The sequence below is a fragment of the Echinops telfairi genome, unplaced genomic scaffold, assembly GCF_000313985.2.
Source record: "Echinops telfairi isolate 266 unplaced genomic scaffold, ASM31398v2 ScPeMD7_18;HRSCAF=68, whole genome shotgun sequence".
Classification (NCBI taxonomy): Eukaryota; Metazoa; Chordata; class Mammalia; order Afrosoricida; family Tenrecidae; genus Echinops; species Echinops telfairi.
Window position 1 is genome coordinate 91,787,199 of NW_022103915.1, and position 1,499 is coordinate 91,788,697.

The following is a 1,499-nucleotide window of genomic DNA, read 5'->3' on the forward strand; positions in this document are numbered from 1 at the left end:
TGCCTGGAGACAATGCTGATGAATTAGGAGTATAGGATGGAGCGATGATGACTTATAAGAAGACGTCATTTTTTCATGGTAATACAGTAATTTTTTTCCTCATTAGAGTACTATTAAACTTTAATAATATACTATATTCTAGTTCATTAGATATTGCCATACAAATTGTAACATTTGTCCAAAAATAATCTAATAACATGTAAGACCATTAATATGAAAGACAAAATGAAAATAACTAAATCTTCTTTAATATTTGGGGCACATTCAGGAATGACAACAGTCAGGGTTGAACATTGTAATGTGAACTGTTGAGATAATCTCTTTGCTATGCTGTGAATGCACTCCGATTGCTATACGACAAGAGGTTTGAGAAAATTGTACCTAAAGGAAGTTGCCACTCTTGTTTCTGATGACAAACAACTGTTCGCAGAAACCATCAGAAGCTTCAGGAACAGAGTTCTTTTTCAAAAGCAGAACAAATGTTCATTTTACCAAAAGTAAACTTTCAAGCAGAAAAATTTCTTAGAGATAACTTATAGACCCTTATATTAAGGTCAAAGAGTTGGTAAAAACTTTCTTAATTTTAAGCATATTTTCATATCCTTTAGAAGCTTGATATTTTTCATAAAAATGTCATAAAAATAGCTTGGTTTTTTTCTAAAACAGACTTGATTTCACCATACCATGGCACCATTCGAATATCTATTATTTTGAGAACTAGTCTAAATTCTTACCTCTAAAAGATAAGGCTCCATTTGATGCAGGGTTTTTCCAAGATGCTTATCTGGATCTAAACCTGCCACACATAAAAAAAGGAGGTTAATTTATTTTTTAAAAGATAAGTACCAGATTGGAAGTTGAAAGACACATTTCCTCCTCTCTTGCTCCCTCCTCACCTAGGAAACCAATGTGTGTGTATTTTCAATTGCTTCAATCCTAAAGTAAATTGTACTTTGCTAATTACCTTTGGGTAACTGATTTTCTTGCTTCTGAAAAATAAGATTCATTTCAACTCATTTCAGCTAACATACACACATTGTTTCAGTTTGTTCTTCTTAAATTCTGATTAGAATACAGAAAAATAGAGAAGCATCATTTCAGGGATGTGAAATTTAAAACTTTAGTTTTAAAATGATAGTTATTTTACAGTTTATGCATATGTTATTTAAAGTTGAAACTTTTTAGTGAATAAAACTGGAAAGTTTAAGGGAAGTAGACTGCAATTCTCACACAATTACTTCACTTAATAGTAGCATATGGCAAAGAAATAATTGTATTATTGAATTAAATGACATTTCATTTGGAAAGGCCATTTGTGCATCAATGCGTTTTCCAACTAAAGATAGAGACAGTCTTGAAATATCTTTATTGTGCCAAGGGAATATGTATAATCTCTGATAATTATATTAAATCCATATAATAGTATAGTGTATGTAGGTCATGAGGTACAGATAGACAAATGTATGGTCCTAAGAACTCTTCCAACATGCCCAGACTAA

At 31.2% G+C, this 1,499-nt stretch overlaps 1 protein-coding gene across 1 annotated transcript in view; it reads right to left on the reverse strand.

Annotated features, from left to right (window-relative positions):
* The window catches only part of DPH6 (diphthamine biosynthesis 6), a 175,354-nt gene that overhangs the window by 22,658 nt on the left and 151,197 nt on the right, over positions 1-1,499 (reverse strand). The window contains exon 6 of the mRNA XM_004712684.2: positions 735-796. Coding sequence (XP_004712741.1) covers positions 735-796 — 62 coding nt within the window. The remainder of the gene's footprint in view (positions 1-734; positions 797-1,499) is intronic.